At 38.7% G+C, this 16,237-nt stretch overlaps 1 protein-coding gene across 22 annotated transcripts in view; it reads right to left on the reverse strand.

Moving 5' to 3' along the window:
• kcnt1b (potassium sodium-activated channel subfamily T member 1b) overlaps positions 1-16,237 on the reverse strand; it is a 74,476-nt gene that overhangs the window by 36,829 nt on the left and 21,410 nt on the right. For 18 of the 22 annotated variants that reach the window (XM_025897192.1, XM_019365675.2, XM_025897193.1 and 15 more), the window contains 3 exons: positions 9,960-9,998; positions 1,582-1,661; positions 194-299 (listed from right to left, as the gene is read on the reverse strand). In XM_025897192.1, coding sequence (XP_025752977.1) covers positions 194-299; positions 1,582-1,661; positions 9,960-9,998 — 225 coding nt within the window. Of the gene's footprint in view, positions 1-193; positions 300-1,581; positions 1,662-7,645; positions 7,783-9,959; positions 9,999-16,237 lie in introns of those variants that run through there. The other 4 variants (XM_019365678.2, XM_013276874.3, XM_019365689.2 and 1 more) reach the window with 2 other exon arrangements.

The raw sequence follows: 16,237 nt of genomic DNA on the forward strand, positions 1-16,237 counted from the left end.
GTTTGGGTATCTGGAAGGACCGCTTTAACATTTACTTACCCTGTGATGATTTGGCTATTACCCTTTTCTTTTCTAGCTTTTATTTATTCTCAATTTTTGTTTTTTATTAAAAAAAAGCCCCCTGTATAAAATTTTTAACAAAATCGGAACAGGAACAGTGATTGAATAGGGAGAGATAGAGTCTCACTCTCACCATGGGCTCCCATTTTTCTCCTTCAGATCTTCCAAGCTGACTCTTAATATGTAGAGGGCACAGGTGAGAATCTTCAGTGAGAAGTTGAACAAGCGGATCCTCAGGCCTGTGGAGCAAGGAAAAAAAGCTGTAGTGTAAACTGAGTGACTTAAAGATGAGCTTGCTTACATCTTTTCACATTATTCACAGGCTCAGACTTAAAGCTCCCTGTTGATTTTTTCCACTGTTTTTTGTGTACACTTTGACTGCAGTCTGAAGTTCAAACAGAGACTGCTGTTAACAACAAATCCAGCAAATTCTCTTCATCATAGTGAACTGCTACTGCTCGACTTGTGGTCGTTTAGGTGCATAAAATGCTTTTACCCCTGAAGCATAACTAATATATTTCCATGCCTCTACAGCAGCCTGGCACAGCTGATTTCCCCTGACGCACATCCTTCAAATCCTTCAAGAAGAACATAAAAATAACACTAGCACTTTTGTATACTAACAATGTGCAGAAGCACTACAAAGCAGTATGAATGCCTGGTGGGCTTGCATAGAAATAGCCACAGTTGATAATGATGTTTATGAAATCACAAGTTTTTTTTGTGGAGATAAGTGTACCGATAAACTCACATACAACCTACTACATACAACACTAAATAATACACATAAAAAGTAAAGCCTGGCAGAAGATGACAGAAGCTTTTTTAAATCTAGCAGTGTCAGCTAGCCAGTCAGTCATCCAGCCAGCAAGCTAGCTAATCCCTAGTGACACGACCCCTTGCAATGAAGCCTGCGTCAGTGTTAAAAAGATTTGAAGCAGGGCAGACAAACAAACAACAAATGGAGCAGAAGACCCCCGCAGCACGATGTGACATTTTCATTAAAACCTGCTGTTTTATGTCAAAGACTATGGCGGCCTAGTGACAACAACAAGCTGAGAGAAAGAAAGCAGAGCCAGCGTCACGGACCCGGTAACGACATGTCCAACTGGAGATGGGAGAGTTCCCATAGTGTACATTTTTACAACTACATGCAAATGAACAGCTTCCAGACACAGTGCACCAAACTGCTGAGTCATACCAGTGTCTTTTTTAGAGACAATGTGGCATGTCCTAATGAGAAAAACACTGCACCTCCGCCTCATCTCTCCACAAATGAGCCATACTCTTCTGTCCACGCTGGGTCACAGCTTGAACACCTAAAACCCCAACAATGAGGCAGCTAATGTAATAATGAAAGCCCCAACTGAGACACAAAGTGGAAATATGTCATCATTGGCTGTCATTTCCTTTATTATGCACTTATTGTTCATTTGGCTCAGAATGTATCTAGCAGCAGCAAGCCGCTTACCATTTTCACTCTAAAAGAGAAGCAGAGGAGCGTAGTTTATGGTTACTTACTTGACCTTTGGTTTTTGATGAAGAAAAGCTTTAGCCTCTCCTTGAAGGTGTTTTCGTTCACATAGAACTCTACCTGAACCCTGTGGGGACAATGCAGAAAGGTCAAACATAGAAGAAAACAGTAACAATATGGTGACATTTCCCAGAAGTCTTCATGTTTCATACGTTTCATTTTATTGTGATTTTTCACTTCTTGTCAACAGAATTGAGTTTTTTTTCCAGTAAACTCCAGCCAGCAGATCACATGCAACCTATACAGACTTAGAATAAGTTGTATATTATTTTCACTAATTCTGTTACCCAGCATTTACTGTCTGCCATGTACAATAACAATATTGACCACAAGTACATTCACATCTCACTTGAAATTCAAACGTACAGCATCTGCAGTCATTAATGAAGATTTATGTAAATATACTGACACACTCTCAACAGCGACTGGGAAACTTCTCCACATTCAGAGAAATACTTTGTTTTAAAGTATTTTTAAAATTAATTTAGTGAGATATTTATTCAAACTGACCAATTTGTGCTGTGAAAAGCGCAAAATAGGACTGAATCTTTTCTAATTGCTTAATATTTCTAAACATTTCATAAAATTCGTAATATTTATTTGCGAATTTTAAGAGTGCCAACACATTCAGCACTCTGAAACCTTGTTTACAATTTGAGAGACAATGAGTACCTCTGGGGTCTAGCCTTATTTCTTCACATAAATAAGAGAGAATACAAGAGGAGAGCCCACTTTATATTCAGCAGTAAAAAAAAGCTTCCATTAATAATTGACAATTATCTCCCTATTAAGAACTACAGCACTTTAGCAATGCTTTTTAAGTGGTCACACCTACTATGACACATGCAAAGCTATTAAAGATTTGAGCAGACATAATGCACCAAACAATCACTTAAGCATGAATGATGACGTAGCTACAGAACTGTGGGTAGGTTAGACAATTGAAGGTAATGAGTCAGGCCTATTGCCCATTTCTGTAATATACAGAGCTTGTTGTCACTAAAGAACATGAAGGGAAAGTAATAATGGTCTTACAGTCACAGCAGGGACCCTTGTAGCTTTCCACCTTGTCTGACAAGATGAATACAGGGTGCGAAAAGACAAGGGAGGAGAGAAGCGAGCAAGAGGGCAATTACAGCAGCCTACTCCAAAGGGAGTATGTGTGTGTAGATAAAGAGTGTAGGTAGGAGAAAGAACATGATATGAGCCATTTTCCAGCTAATCCCCTCACTCCTCCTTCCGGCTGTATTGCCATAGAGACAGTTTTTCAGTGCAGGAAATGTTCACTCACGTGTCTGTGTGGCATGCTTTCCGAGCACGAGGAATTAGTCAGATGCAGACTGAGCCAAATACACACACCGACACACATGTAGAAGCCATCATCTCCAAATGCCCATCCATACAGACTCCATTACACACATATCTCACTCACTTGTATCGGTCACCTAAGAAGCTGTAAAAGAACTTATAAAGTTGAATGAAAGTTACTAGGGCCTCATATTTACCCTGCTGCCTATAGGCACATGGAGGAAATGTGAACAGAGCAAAACCTAAGCCAACCATGAATAGTTGTAAGGAAAAATAACATTTGTGGATTTACAGACTGATTACTTATTTATAAAACTTAAATCTTGATCTAAGACACAACTAATGGAAAACACAATCTGAGCACATTAATACTTTACTGAACACTTTGGGAATTACCAATTTAAAAGATGGAGATGAGTGAAAAAGAGAAAAAGGGTCGATGTCATGTTATCCGGTGAATGTATAAATATACTGGAAAATGATGTAAGTAACTGTAATATGATGTGTTATATAAATCTGTTGCAGCTGCTTTTGTTTGGCAAGCTAAAACATGCCAGGTAAAGGTGGGTGTATAGATCAGATTTTCATGTAAGTATTTATACCTCTTTCTAGTAGCAAAGAATTTTCAGTTATTTAAGTAAGAGAAGAAACAGTAGTTTGGGCTGACATTATAAAGTATTTTGTATATGCTGTCAATTACTGGAACTGGCAAAGTACACAGCAAGAAATATGTCAACAACTAGGACTTCAATATGCCATTCAGACATGTCTTGCTTATGGCTCTAGCTTTCCATTATTTTCTTAAGACCACTGGCTCTCAATTTCCATGTCATAAAGTTCCTGAGACTATATTTAAAAATGACTTAACCCAACATTAACATTAACATCTTCAAATAGTCTCAAAACTGTGCATTTGTGCTATAATTTCAGTCATTTGAACCATATAAACAATATTTTACTGTCAAAGATTCAGAATACAGTTCCAAGCTATGGTCCTATCACAACTGAAAAAGCATAAAAATTACAGTTTTGCAAACATGTTTTGTGGCCAACACTTTCACAAAACAGCAAGTGATCAAGTGATGGACATGAATAAGAAGCTATAAATTACTGAACTGCCCACAGCTGGGTTTTTTTTGTCTCTGTGCATTTTTTTAAACCAGCCAGTCAAAATTATGGCCTTACAGCACTTCTCATCACACATATTTCTGTCCACATAATACACAAGGATAAACATTTAATGTCCTTACCTTTTATCATGCTTATAAAACACTTCTGACCAAGGGTACAAAAAGGTCTTCTTCCACATAAGGTGGCTGCCAGAAGCTGTGAACCCACAGCAATACCTTTTAAGTACATACTCTCTTTCCTTTGGCATCTCGAGTCTGCAAACAACCACCACCAATGACTGTAGGGTAAGATGATTAGTAGTCTGTATATCCAAGGAGTCACACACTATTCACAACAGACACACACACAAGATGCAGTCCCTTTGTTTGCACATAGGATAGATGCATCATATGACCTTGAGTCCTCAACTAACAAATCTTTACGGTATATAGAGCTTTAACACTAATATATATACATATATGTATAGTATTGAGGTGGCACACAAGCACACAAACAAACACAAATACAAATGCTGTTTACCGCGACCGCTGCCAGTGACAGGATTGCAATTTTATGAACTCCTCGTGTGAAACACTGAACAACTACAACTGCTTTGTAGACCATGTAAATAAACATCAAACAGCTTGTTGACCTCGGGAAAATCAGACGGGCAGAACAGAGCTGTTCAAAGCCCCATGCTCATTCTAGATTTAAAAAAAAAAAAGAACAAAAAAACTAATTCTGTCTAACAGCCGCCAGATGCTCTGCGCCATATGGAATATGTGTGAGAGTTTTGCAGAATCAAGCACAGGCAAACGGCACAACAAGACAATGGGGGTCATAATAGCCACTCAAGAAGGAGCCTACAACAGGTATCAGTCCTAAGATGGTACTAAGATGCTGCATGCTCTGCATCTATTGCAGAGCCCAATCAACAGCAACCTTGCCTTGTATGTTTTAGTTTGCAGTCTGCCAGTTGCAACTAGTTGCATAGAAACAAATCTGTAACGCATCAGTTCGGTTATCCCTGACCAATCAGGCGGCCTTAGTGAAGCGACCCATTAAGTCAAGGTTTCTGATGATAACCAGGCCACAGAATCACTATGCAGACCATTAATGATGTATCTTACCTGTAAACAGTGTGAAAAAACACTCTTTCACATCACAGCCTTAGATTTTCTGATGGCAGCTTTGCTCTGCTGCCCCTCTGACAAAGCAAAGAGTTGAAAATAGAAAATGTCCTATTCACCTCCCACTAAAGTGTTCCTGATATAAACGCTGCAAGGCTTCTAAAAATACTCCACGAATAAAAAGCAGTGGCTTCTTTGTTATTCTCTACTTCTATCACTCTGAAGCATTCAAAACTTCCCAATTGTTGCAGGTACTTGGTCCAAAGCCTTATTATAGAGCAAAAATAGAATATGGACTTCAGCTCAGACACGACTGTGTTAACTGTGAAGGAAGCTTATCAAATGGACACTGAAGCCACAATCCTCAAATAGGATGTGTAAGTGTTTGTGTCATAATCATCTGGAGGGGAAGCCTTCCTCGCTTACTTTAATAGGACCTAGGTGTTCAGTGGATAGACAAGGGAAACATGGAAGGGCAGGGATGGGTGATTTTTGGTTGTCTATAGGATATGTACAACTTGTAAGCTGCTGCACATGAGCGTGGGTGGTGTGGACTGCTGACGGACCCAGATTACACTGAATGTTTTGTTCCTAATACTTATGAATGTATGAGCAAACGTTAGTGCAGTGAAGCCTTAAATAGGCATCTGAAAGCTGCTTATTCAAAGCAACTGTCATATGTCTTTCAAGGTTTATTAAGGAGTTCTGACAGAAATGTGCAGCTTTAAGATTACTGCCGGCTGTGTTGACTGTGCTGGTTTTGTAAAACCAAATTTTTCTTTCTCTTGACTGAATATTTCAAGAGCATTGTAGCAATGTTGTTTGTCGAATAGTTTCATAAAACGAAAGCGACCTCACATAAAAGAGATGTTCCTTCGTCCCCAGAAAATGAAAAGGTACAAAAAAGGAAAAAAAAATGTTGAGGTTTTTAACAGGGTACTGCTCAAGTGCTCTAAGTGCAGAAATAATTTAGATCTAGCCTCCATGTGTGAGTTTTGATAATCCTTTTCTATGACAGAATCAGAATATGCATGAACTGCAGATTTACAGAAGTCCTAAGTTTAAGGCTTAGCACCGTAAAAAGTGCAGAGACCTCAGTGCCTGGATAAGACTTAAAAGCACAAGGTTGTCAGATTGGATAATGGCACTGGGGTGATGTTAAAGGCCACAGAAGGGTTTACTTCATAAAATGGTAAAAAAAAAAATTAAGTAATTCATGAGTTGGATTTAAAAAAAAAAAAAGTCAAAATACCCTAATAATGTCTTTTTTTGTAGAGGAAATACTAACTTCATGAATTTTCCTCTGAGAGAATTGTATGAAAATGTTTCACAGGCAAATAAAAATACAATTAAATAATTTTTTAATGTTTCATTAAATTGTAATCATTGAAAGAAATGGTTAAGTAACCAGTGCATTGCGTCAATTTCAATTTAATTTTATTTATATGGTGCCAAATCACAACAACAATTGCCTCAAGGTGCTTTATATTGTAAAGTAAGGAACCTACAATAATATAAAGGAAACAGTGAAAACCATAATCATCATATGACCCCCTATGAGGAAGCGCTTTGGTGACAGTGGGAAGGAGAAACTCCCTTTTAACAGGAAGAAATCTCCATCAGAACCAGGCTCAGATTAATAACAACAAATATGAAATGCAGAGAGGTGTATAAACAACATAGTGAAAAAGGTAATTCAAGAAAAAACACTAAATGCATCATGATAATCCCATAGCAACCTAGACCTATTGCAGCATAACTAAGGGAGGATTCAGGGTCACCTGATCCAACCCCAACTATATGCTTTATCAGAAAGGAACGTTTTAAGCCTAATCTTAAAACTAGAGATAGTGTCTGTCTCCTGAATCCAAACTAGAAGCTGGTTCCACAGAAGACAGGCCTCAAAACCGAAGGCTCTGCATCCCATTCTACTTTTAAATACTCTAGGAACGAGAAGTCTGTCTGAGAGTGAAGAGCCATAAAAGGGTGATATGGTACTATAACGTCATTAACACAAGATGAGGCCTGATTATTTAAGACCTTGTATGTAAGGAGCAGGATTTTAAATTTAATTCTGGATTTAACAGGGAGCCAATGAAGAGAAGCTTTACAGCAGAAATATGCTCTCTCTTTCTAGTCCCTGTCAGTACTCTTATGCAGCATTTTGGATCAATCGAAAACTTTTCAGGTACAGGTAGAACATCCTGATAATAACGAATTACAGTAGTCCAGCCTAGAACTAATACTAGTTTCTAGTTTTTAAGCATCACTCTCAGACACAATGTTTCTAATTTTGGAGATATTGTGCAAATGGAAGAAAGCAGTCCTACATATTGATGATGCACATTGAAGGACATATCCTAGTTAAAAAGCAGAAAAGCAGAAAATTTGAGATCCTCCAGATCTTTGTCTTGAAGACATTCCTGCAGTTTTGCTACTGTACATTATATATAAACCTGCAATTTTCATTCAATTCCAGTATATATTTTGGTATTAGACCTACCTACTGCAGTTATCCAGGGAATCCCGAATATCAAGCTCGGTCATTTTGTGAAAGCAAGTTAAGACAGAATGAAGAACTGCAGAGAAGGCACTTCAGGTATCTTCGCCTTCCTTGATAAAATTGCGTGCTGCTGTTTATGCAAAAGTGCTTATGTTGACATTGTGAGCTGAAAATGAAACTGAAACTTACTGAATGTACCCTTTGATGATGTCAAATTCTGCTAATACAGGAAATACAGTGTGGTTGTTTTTCAGTGCAGCTGCTGCACCATGGAAATAAGGTCAATCACCCCAGAGTGAATACAGTTTAAAAGGCGTATCCTTTAACACTGTGTTAAAATGCACTGCCTTTAATTAAGCACTTTTTAGTTAACACATGCGTATAGCTCAACACAGCCACAATATTCAACCCAACCTCCAACTGTATAGCCAACAAAGCAGTATTACACAGCAGTACGAAGTATTCTGTCAGCAACCATAGCTGAAAGGTCTGCTGCTGACAAGTAATACCAGTGATTCTTGAACACAAGCGTTTTCAATAAGAGCCAAAGGAAAATTATTAGTAATCAAATATTTTTTCTGTTAACTGTGGTTTCATTAAATTAAGTGTAACAGATACATTTGTTACACAGACAGTCAGAAAAAACAAATAAACAAACAGAAAACCAATAAAGTAAACACACACAGATTCACTGTCATTAGTGTATGTGACATTACCATTTCCAGTTTACTGACAGGATGGTTAAACAAGAATAAAACTGCAGCTTTAAAGGTCCTATGACCTGTAAGTTCTGACAAAGGAGGGAGGATCTTGACATTTCAGCTTCTTTTGCGGTGTGTCTCGGCAAAAGGTTGGAGCATTAATGTTGCTGAAGGATTAATAATGTTAAAGGACGTGTCATAAATTCAGTGTTTGTTTGGCAGGTGTTTACTTCTACAGGTTAACCATAGCTGCTATTGCACATTATTCATATGTTGGACAAGACAAGACAACTGCTCCCATAAACACTACAAACTTCCTCTATCGCTCTACAAGTTCAATAAATCAACCATAATCTGACTATAAATTTGTTGTTGTTTATTCAAACTTTTAGATCTGCATAATTCAAACGCTAATATATATATGCTGGAAAAGCTTTCCCCCCCAATTATTCATCCATTTTCTTAACATGCACTTATCCAATTCATGGATGGAATCTATTCCAGCCATCAGGAGCAACAGGTGGGGTACACCTTGGGCAAATCACCAGTCTGTCATAGGGCTAGCAGAGATAAACCAACATTCACGGTCACATTCACACCTACAGCCCCACACAGAAAGAACCCAGGACTTCATTGCAACATGACTAACAACTGCAGCACAGAGATGATGTGACTTGTACCAGTCAGTCACATCATTAATAACCACTGACCTGGGGTGCAAATAACATTGATCATCTCATTAAAATGTATTGTTTTAATGTGAAACTGTAGAAAAGGTTTCGATGATGTTGTTGACTGGTATTATACATAATTAAAAGCAGAAGGTCTTTATATGTCCAGGATTTACCACTTTGCACTTGTCATTTCAAGTCATAACTCTGACAGCTAAAGGAAAACCACCTACAGAAGAGAAGGAATTCTACAGATTGCATATTCAGGTTTTACCACGTTACTGATGATCCATCACCTACAGCCACAACCCAACATCCCAGTTATCACCAAATGTCTCAATTTCCCAAAAGGTATTACGGTAAAAAAAAAAAAAGACCGCCCAACTGGGTCGGTCGAAAAGATGGTAAACATTTTAATGATTGTCAATTTACAAGCATGCACATTATATGGTAAGTAAGGCATGAACAATTTCCATGTTGGTTTTTTCAGCCCCCGTTTCACCAATATTTAGCCCTTTGTTTTCTAGGAATTCTGTCATATTTGCTCACACAGTTGCATGTTTCAAGCCCACAAATGGACATCGACAACACTGAAGGGGTGAAGACTGGCGTGCACATTCAGTTGAAAAACAAATACACCAGGATTTACTTTATTGAAAGCTACCTTTCCAACATTTACAGTGGTATGGATCAAATGTGACAAACCTATAAATGGACCAAACATCTTTTCCACAACAACTGTTGAAAAGGTAGCCAAAGAATGACCTTTCTGCATCATCTACCAACTTTGCAACTTATCACAGTAATGGCATTATGTTTACACATGGTGTAGGCAGAATCCAAAGTGAAAAGTGCTTTATGTATATGCTTTGGTGTTCGCAGTCCAGTTATCACTGCAGACACAATCCATGCCATGCAAGCATGATGCTGCCAGAGACTTACTGGGCATTGGTTGAGTCCATACTGTACTCCTCCTGATACCTGGACGCAGCACACACGGACACAGATAGGTACAGGTTAGGAGAGAGTGGGGTCAAGAAAGCAGGAAAGGGAAGGAAAGGATGAAAAGCAAGAAAAGGATGCCACTGCAATGTAGTTTCATTACTTGCATCTTAGTTATAATGGAGCCATTTTCTAAACTTCAGAGAGAATTTTAAATCAGTCGTGCAGCAAGAAAGGCCCAAGTGGAATGTGACATTATGTTAGATAGGGAATATTCCTTTAGGAATTTCACCAAGCCATATAAAATAAACAGGTTAACTAAATACCATATTTGAGTAGCTGTTTCTTACTGCAAGACTTTTCCACCAGGTTTCATTAAGTCACCATTAAACTTCACATGCAAGTAAATATAAACATTTACAGTGGATACTGGTTATATCTGAGGTTAACGTGACATAAAAAAGAATTAAGTTAACCATAAGAACAGATGGAACACTTAATGCAAACCACAGGGAGTCAGTGTACACATCCTCAGGGTCAGTCTCAAAGTTGCCGTATTGAGATGACCGTGAAAAGAAGGGAAGTATGTAACACTGAGGGAGGTGACAAACAGAGACATACCCAGATAATTTCACTCACTAACAAATGAATAGATCTGAGACGCAAAGGGTCACAGGTTAAATGCACAATTTGATTTGAAGCAGAAGAAGTAGTCTTACGTCGATTATTTTCTTACATTCTTCTTACTGAGGCTGAAAGTTGTAGTATTTTACATAATATAGTGTGCATTTTTGTCTGACAACAAATCAAAATGTATGAGTTTTTAAATGGGATTTTTCTTTTATATTGTAATACATAACTTCACATATTCAAAACTGTAAACAACATGAACACAGTAATTACACAGGTACAAATTTCATAGAAAAAAATCTTGTCTGGGGTCTTGTCTGAGTCAAAAGGCCATTCATGGGGTAGACTTTTATTACACAGGTTTTTCTCATTTTAATACCAGTGATTCTTCTTTTGTACACTGCTTTCATTTGGTATATATTCAGAGTATCACTTTGGGATTAGGACATTACTTTCCTTTGTTTTAAAGTAAGAAAAATATACCTTAGCTTAGGTTATCAAGCTAATTTTTTAACTCTTGCCAGTACTTATGAGATTTTGCACTTCCACCATAGGCCCACCTACCTCTGCATCTACTCTGCAGTGAGTGACAAACCATGAACAGCAGCACCTGTGAAAGAGCTTTTTGCACTGCTATAGTGAGGTTTTTTTGGTTGATTACCCAGCTAGAGCTTATGTACTGTGTGAGAGAAAAAATAAATGTGATAACTCTCTTCGTACTTATGAACTTGAGGTAAAAGTAAATATGGAAGAAATCACAGCACAGCCCTTTCCTTTAACTCTTGTAAACGGTATGTATGCATACTATATGTATACTATATTCAGTCAGGTTAACAACACATGTTCAGCTGCCCCCACTCCACCCTCAAGTATTCACTATGACCTACGAAAATATTCCAATAACCTCCATATCAATTTTGGGGAAAAGTGAATGGACAAAAATAGGTTGTCTTTGAAATCTCTAAATGAACAAGGTCTTTATGTCAGTCAAACCTGTAAAAAACAGGTGGTGGAGGAATATGTGTTGAAAATAAAGACTGCAGAGCTGAGAGGTTTGAGTTGAGAAGATTGTCATAACTCTAAATGGACTAATGGACTGTCCATTCCACTCAGGAAATAGAGAGGTCACAAGGGAGGACTTTGCCATTTCAGTAATTAATCAAGCACGTTTTGCCATCTCAACAATGGCTCTCACTTCCAACACGCCAGTGAAAATGGGTTTCATTAGAAATTCCAAAGATCAATGTCCATGACACTCATTTATCTGCAACTTTCTTCTAATGGCTTCGAAAGCTCAATATCCTGAAATCAAGCAATTTTTTCTTCAAGTAAACTAGAATGATGTTAAAAACATTTATACAACCTTAAATTATTAATAACATCACGTTTTCCACTCCTGAAAGACAGATTCAATTCAGTAAATTTCCAATAAATTCACTTTGAGAATTTAGGACATAAAAGAAAGAACTTTAAGATAAAAAAAAAATTTCTGAACCATACGAAACACACTGAACCAGGTTCGCAATGCAACACTTTACTAATTTTCCAACGGTTTTAATAGTATATTATCATTGCTTGTTACTACATTTCAGCAGTTTGAGATGTTAATTCAGAGTTAAACCAATGAGCAAATGATTAGTCGGCTTATATAAGAGATAATGTACATAAAAACAGGACCATCACTGCTCTGCTGTGATACTGCTAGTGATTTGGTGGATATTTCATAGCACTTTACTGGTCAATAAAGATGCTATCTGGCTACTAAGAGCTTAAACAATTTAGAGGCTAAAATGAATGGAGACTAGCTTACAACAGATACGCTCGATGCAGAGCATGATCTGTCCTGTTCTCAATTATAATTCAGAATTCAGAAGTTATTAGATTATGTCATTAACATCATGCCTTAGTATACTTAAGATCAAATAATTACAGTAAAGAACAACTTGATTCTCACCTCTTTGGGGCAGATCTGGAGCGAACGTGTGAGCGGAGGTACTGAGTTATGTGCAGCATGACCAGCACTTTCAAAGTATGTTTTCCAGTAACATTCAGCTGTGAGAGCTACAGAGATAATGTGGGAGGGCCTCATGCACTTATGCTTTATGACTGTAGAAATTACAAAGGCAAATGGGAAGTGTAGTTTTCAGTCTGGTTGCTTGCCATACTGTTCTCCACACATCCCAGAAGCAACTCAAGAGACTCACACTGCAGCATCTCCATTTCATACAGTAATCCTAGACTGAATTTTAGATGGTAAAGAATAGAATAGAATAGAATAGAATGCCTTTATTGTCACTATACAGTTGGGGGGGGGGGGGGGGGGGGGGGGGGGGCACAGTTCTGCAGCACTATATACATATGGACAGTATTAACAGAGGGGAAAAAAATATATATATATAAGTAATATGTAATAAATAGTGTTGTGTATATACAGTTGGGTTATTGCACATAGAATTGGTATTGCACAGTGGTGGTTCATAGAGGAAATGGGAAGAAAAAATTAGGGGTGGGGGGTGGGGGGGGTGGGCTGTGTTATCGGTGCATGTGAGTTCAGGGTGGTTATGGCTTTGGGGAAGAAACTGTTTTTGAGTCTGTGGGTTTTTGTGCTGATGCACCTGTAGCGCTTCCCTGAGGGAGGCAGGCTGAACATGTTGAAACCAGGGTGGGAGCTGTCCTTGATGATGTTTGCTGCTCTGCTGAGGCAGCGGGAGGAGTAAATGTCCATCAGGGAGGGAAGAGGGCTGGCGATGATCTTTTGTGCTGTCTTGACTACACTCTGAAGCCTTGCTCTATCCGCCTTAGTGCAGCTGCCGTACCATACCGTGATGCAGTAGGTTAGCAGGCTCTCAATGGACGAGCGGTAGAAGGTCAGCAGCAGGTTGGGGTTCAGCTTGTACTTCCTGAGGACTCTCAGGAAGTGCAGCCGCTGTTGGGCCTTCTTGACGACCGCTGAGATGTTGTCTGTCCAGGAGATGTCAGCAGAGATGAGGACACCAAGGAACCGGAAGGTGTGGACCCTCTCCACACACTCCCCGTTGATGTAAAGGGGGGCTAAGTCAGTGCTGTGTCTCCTGAAGTCAACAATGAGCTCTTTGGTTTTCTTAGTGTTCAGTGCCAGGTTGTTTTCTGAACACCAGGCTGCCAGCTTCAGGACTTCCTCCCTGTAGTCTGCCTCGTCTCCCTTTGAGATGAGTCCGACTACTGTGGTGTCATCAGCAAACTTGATGATGAGATTGTTGTTGTGGGTCGAACTGCATTCGCGGGTGTAGAGAGAATACAGGAGGGGGCTCAGCACACAGCCCTGTGGGGAGCCGGTGCTCAGTGTGCGAGTGGAGGAGCATACTAAATGGTCAAAATGCCCTTAGTCGCACCTTCCCCAAATCAACTCCGAATACCTTTACCTAATGTTATTCCCCTGCTCCCTCATCACATTTTCTGTCTGTATTCACAGAAAAAACTAACAGCAAAAGTAGCATTCTGGTATATGATATATACTATTCTTCCACTTTAAATCTTGAAAACTGGAGTAACAAAATTAATGAAGGGAGGTTATATGCCTTGCAACAGTGTCAAATATTACTTAGCATAAGTTACTAGAGCAGGTACAGTAAAGAATTAGTACCTATAATATCTCTGCTGATGCAATAATAAACACCACAAAGATAAAGCTTATAACACATATATACTATGGAATTTGTCCCTTTTATATCTTTGGGATTATCGGGTCCAATCAAACAGCAGTTTTGTGACCGTATTGAGTTTTCTACTTAATCCTACTATAAAAGCTACTTTCGGCGACTCCCCTGCCAGACGGGGTCAGCACAGCAGCTAGCTCTGCATGTTTGATTTAGCCTGGTTGCCCTCCCTGACAAAACACCAATAGTGATTTGTTTGTTCGACGGTAACTGAACCAGCGACCTTCTACTTGCCCAGCATTTGTGCACAAATTTAATAATTTAATAATTTTCTTTTTGTGTTATTTTTAATTGATCTAAAGGTCATACCTTAGGACAGGTTAATTGTCAGTACAAATACTCAAATAATAAAAATATCTTACATTTAATTTGTCAATAACTGGTTCTTTCTCCTGAAAGCAAACGGTCTTGAATGAGACTAAACTTTGCAGTGATATGATATGTGCTTTAGCTGAGGACCGACTAAATCAAATAAAGAGAAGTTTTCTTCAGAATCTAGTTAAAATAGCTAAATGTTTTCCCAGCAAAGTTCAGCAAATTGTGCTGCATCCCTTTGCACGACATCTCCTTCTCTTTCAGACATTGTCCATTTTCTAATCCATTTAACTTTCAATCAATGACTCATTTTGGAAAATGTAAATTGCAAATGCAAACACAGACAAGAATTATTGCATACATGCACTTGTAAATGTTTTAACCCAACTGTGGTGAGACTATGGCATGTATTAAAGTCAACTTTGATGCTTTAATACTGAGGAGGTAATATTAAGTGTACAAGGATACAAGTACACAAGTAGTTTGCTAACTTTGCTAAAAAAGCAGAAGCACTCTGGACTGACAGACGTGAGCTTCGTGGAAGGCTTTGTGTTGCTGAAATGTCAAATGGGATAAAGTCTACGCTGCACATCAGTCACTCTGCTTTTTATCAAGTTCCTACGCAGCTGACCTAAAAAATTCAAATCATCCTTTGCAATATCCTGGTCCATTCTTAGTGAGAATATACAGTGCATAATAGTGCCTCAGCAAGGCAGACCAAATGCTCGATTTTCAAACAGATTTTTCACTGCGCGGACAATGTGGTGGCGAAGATGGACGAAGCCAAAATAAATCTGCATGTGTTTATCAGTTCTGACCACATCCTGCGTTTAAAAGATGGTCCTTCTCTCTGTTACTGAAAATCCTCCAAGACTTGATTAGTCTCTCACTGCCTGCAATATTAAGATGTCAATAACATCCAAAGAATCGATATAAACAAACATAGAGGTGTTGTAAATTATGCCAAAATAGATGAATTCCCTATAGACCGTGCTATACGATGGACCAGATTATTGATTCTTTTACTCTCTCCACATCCTTTCATTCCTGAGCCAGCTGGACAGAAATCCCCCGCTGACCACATTTCACAACCCAGAAAGCTCTCAGATTACAGACATCACCCTGCAAGCGACTGGGATAAATTAATACACTTTTTTTTAATCTCTGCAAAAATCTGGTCATGTAACGATTGGATGAACCACAGAAAACTTTTTGATAAATTGAAGAGACGGGGAGTTCCTCAATACATCGTGAGGATTCTCTCTTACTGGTACGCTCATCAGAGCATGCAGGTTAAATGGGGAAGTAGTATTTCTGCCCCCTTTGGTGTCAGCAATGGTGTCAGACAGGGTGGGATTTTGTCTCCAATTTTATTTAATCTATATGTTGATGATCTGTCCATGCAGCTGAGAGCCTGTAACACTGGGTGTATATTAGGTAAAACACTGATAAATCATCTTATGTATGCAGATGACCTGGTTGTTTTTAGTCCAAGCAGTGCTGGGTTGCAGGATCTTCTTAATGTCTGTACTGAATATGGTGTGCAATATGACATAGAGTACAATGCTGCTAAAAGTGCTGTTTTGATATGTAGAACCAAGCAGGATAAACAGCTAAATTTCCCTTTGTTTAAACTGG

The sequence above is a fragment of the Oreochromis niloticus genome, linkage group LG12, assembly GCF_001858045.2.
Source record: "Oreochromis niloticus isolate F11D_XX linkage group LG12, O_niloticus_UMD_NMBU, whole genome shotgun sequence".
Classification (NCBI taxonomy): Eukaryota; Metazoa; Chordata; class Actinopteri; order Cichliformes; family Cichlidae; genus Oreochromis; species Oreochromis niloticus.